Source organism: Amyelois transitella, chromosome 21, assembly GCF_032362555.1.
Source record: "Amyelois transitella isolate CPQ chromosome 21, ilAmyTran1.1, whole genome shotgun sequence".
NCBI classification, from domain to species: Eukaryota; Metazoa; Arthropoda; class Insecta; order Lepidoptera; family Pyralidae; genus Amyelois; species Amyelois transitella.
Window position 1 is genome coordinate 3,586,050 of NC_083524.1, and position 3,581 is coordinate 3,589,630.

The following is a 3,581-nucleotide window of genomic DNA, read 5'->3' on the forward strand; positions in this document are numbered from 1 at the left end:
CTTACACAAAAGCACTACATTTAGGTAAATATATATAAGAGCTCAGACTTTACCATAATAGTAGAATGATAGAATAAAATAAACTAAACGTTATTTGTTTAACAAAGTATTTTACAATTGATTATTTTAAAGGACTTAATGCTTCCACAGAATGTGTAGAATTTTCACAACAGCAACGTCATCATAGACTTTAATATCCATAAACCTTATTAAATAAAGCAATAAATTAAAAAAAAAAACTAAACTTTAATTAAAACCATGTAAATTTCGAATCTTCGCTGCACCGCGTCTTATAGTTACTACTCCACCACTCTCTAAAGAAAATATACGATACTCTATGAGTAAGCCAGGGTTCATAATTCAGAGTCCTGCAAAGACTGCAAGGGTCCAAAACTGGGTGGTCCGTTACGGTGTAGTGGTTCTTCCATTCAAAGTAGTCGTAGTAACGGCTTCGATTCTGTATCAAGTCGTTTATAAGAGAAGCTAAATGCTTGTTGTCGGTGTCCACGGCGCTTATGTAAGAGTTTTTTGGAAGGAATCTGTAATAAATAAACTAATTTCATACGATAAATAATAATTTCCTTCATGGGATAAGTCCGCCATTGCAAGTGATTTGTTTCTTTTATAACTATGTACTTACTATTTTCTTGTTACTGTGTAAATTTCTATGCAATAAAGATATTACAAACAAACAATTTTATATACCTAAAAAGTTTGGTCCAAAGGCTCGACTGGCAGAGAATGTCTTGTGGCATTAAGTCCACCTTTTGTTCATTTTACGTGCATAAAGTTTAAATAAATAAATAAAATGTACAATTAGATCGATTTCTGTATGTAGCTTTTTAATTGTCTTAATTTCAAATATTCTTTAACATGAAAAAATACTGAAAACATTATTCCCACTGAAAGCTATTTTTTTAATTTATGCATTTATGCATAAACACATCCTGTGGGATACGACCCAGATCTGTTACTACTATTTCTTTTTTTTATCTTATTATATGTACTTAGTTGTATTCTGTTATGTGTATAATAAATAAAATAAAAAATAAATAAAATAAAATTTTTGTAATGTAGGTAGGTACATAAGTGATTACTGAATAATTTTTTGGCTGTCTTCTTATTCATGTTGTTTACAGTACGTACCATTCATTCTGAATTTATTTTTTTGTTTGGAAAAAGGAAGAACAGTTGATATTTTTATACAGTGAAGATATTTTTTAATTCTCTACTTACTCGGAATAATTCGCCCCACCATAAACAATAGGCACAGCGTTATACTTATAACCATACAATATATGTTCCGTTATATAATCCACTGCCACAGAATCTTCTAGAGCGAGATAGAAGAAGTAATTCTTCCTCAGTCTCCAGAAACATGGCGCCATTGTCTTCCTCGCACACTGCTTTCCACATTTACCATAGACATCTACACTCAGATTATATTTTTCTAACTCTTTATTTAATTCAAAAACGAAATCTTCCCTCTTGCTTCTGCTTTTACATTTGTCCAAAAAGATGACGGCTGCCTTGGACTTTGAATACAACTGAGATTTGAGGAACTTGTCTAGTCCAATAATCTTCGTGTGATGTTGGAAATATCCTGTCCCCAAGTCTTGGTCATGAAGGTTTCTCACGGCAAAGAACCTGTACGGTATTGTTGAATCGATTCTGAAATTAGGAACTTATCTTTTTTGTATTGAAAAATTAGGTTAGTTACTTAATGTATGGATAGCCGAGGTAGGATTTTTGCTGACGTCCATGGGAGCCAAGCCAGGGAAAAGCTGACAAAAGCATGGTACTCAGGTTCGAATCCTACCGTGAACCGTATCCAATGTTCCAATAACTCTTTTCTTAGTTGCGAACATGAGGTTTCTGCTAATCTATGGTGTTACGATGGAAGAAAACATCGTGAAGAAACCATTCAGACAACTGGTTGTGTAACCATCCAGCTCCCAGCACTCAAAGTGGAGAGATGTTAAATCGTCACCTGGACTTACGCCGACCCTCTAGCGTGGCACGCGCGATGCCGTTCTTATCGCGCGAATGACTATGATAGTTTCGCTATTAATGACGTGAATCGGGACAGCGATAGATTTTCGTGCGATAAATACGCGGGGCAGCCACCAACCAACCCTCCCACTACTTGCACATAAAGTGATCCTGTATGATATCCTATTCTGTGTGACAAACCACACGGGAACCTCTTACCTATATGTCCAAGTCCAGTTAAAGAAATCATCGTAAACTTCATCACACACTGGGTAATTATCAGCTGACTCTTTCGCAACGAAGATATACTTCTGCAAGCCACTCCTAACTGATGGTAACTCTATTTTCCTCTCACTTATTTCTTCCACATTAAAGAGTATAGCATCAAAATACCTCACATCGCCGAAAAGACTTTTATTTTTACTTATGTAGCAACCTTTTGTTTGGCAATTTCTCTTCAGAAATATTCTCTGTCCTTCTTCATCAAAACCTGGCACATCTGTCCAAAGAAGAACATGCTTCATATCTTGTTGAAATCTTGTTATTTTCTTTACTGTGTACAATTTCTTTGGCATTCGACTAATAAAGTAACTAAGAACAATGATGTAAATTATATGTGGTATTAATTTTGTTAGTTTCAACGCACGAGCCATAGGAATTGAAAAAGATATTGAACACTAAAAATGCTTTCTCGTTTTCTTCAAGTTTTACTGTTATCTCAATACAGAGACGAGTATCTTGTTCCAAATGAGTGCCCGTCATTTTATACGAGCTGCGTTTCGTTCTATTTGTAAATATTCAGTCTTTACGCAAATTGGTTCTTCGAAAGGAACTTGTCTTTGTACAAGAACAAGAATTGCGAACTGATGTTTTGTATTTACCTATGTATTATGACTAACGCGCTTATTCCACTTGACCTAATTCTAAGCATTGCAAAAAAGAGAATAATTCCTATATGCTATTTCACTTTACTTAATCATTTAGGACGTCTGAACTTACGGACAGACTCTGCTCCCATCACAAAAAGTGTTCTTTGGTTGATAATAAAAACCGTGACATTTTCCTTTTCTACAGTAAGGATGAGAGGAGGGTCGTATTGAATGTAGTAAAAAATAAACTTTCATCTATTTTCAAATGCGTACAAAGAGTTCTGCATTGGCGCTCTTTCTTTTTTAATAACATCAAAAATCAACTTACAACCGGCCGAAAACCCAAATTCCTTTTTCAAATTGAATAGGCAGATAGAAAAGAAAATAATTTGATTTGTCGGCGATTCCCGCGATTCGGTACCTACATTTTTCAAAATGGCGTCGCGAGATCTCATTGTGACGTGATGTGGGTCCAGCGGACGAAATTGTCCATTGAAAGAACACGATTACTGTTGTTACGCGAAATTTGATGGACGTTATTCATTTTTTGTGATTTTTTTGTCGACTCGTGTGGGACCCCGACTTTTGAATATGTTTGCGTCCGTAAATGTACAAATGTGCCCACAATACAAGTCAGATAAATCATTTTCACAATAACTTCATAGCAGCAAAAGCTCTGGCAAAAGAAAAATCCGGTATATTATAGATTGTCAATAAAAA

General features: G+C 35.0%; 1 protein-coding gene across 1 annotated transcript; it reads right to left on the reverse strand.

Annotated features, from left to right (window-relative positions):
• Nucleotides 1–250: 250 nt before the first annotated feature.
• Nucleotides 251–2,567, reverse strand: LOC106138796 (alpha-(1,3)-fucosyltransferase C-like). Its single transcript, XM_013340076.2, has 3 exons — nt 2,212–2,567; nt 1,237–1,671; nt 251–539 (listed from the first exon to the last, which is right to left on the reverse strand). The coding sequence occupies exons 1-3, from the start codon at nt 2,565–2,567 to the stop codon at nt 251–253; spliced, it is 1,080 nt and encodes a 359-aa protein (XP_013195530.2).
• Between the last annotated feature and the right edge of the window lie 1,014 nt (nt 2,568–3,581).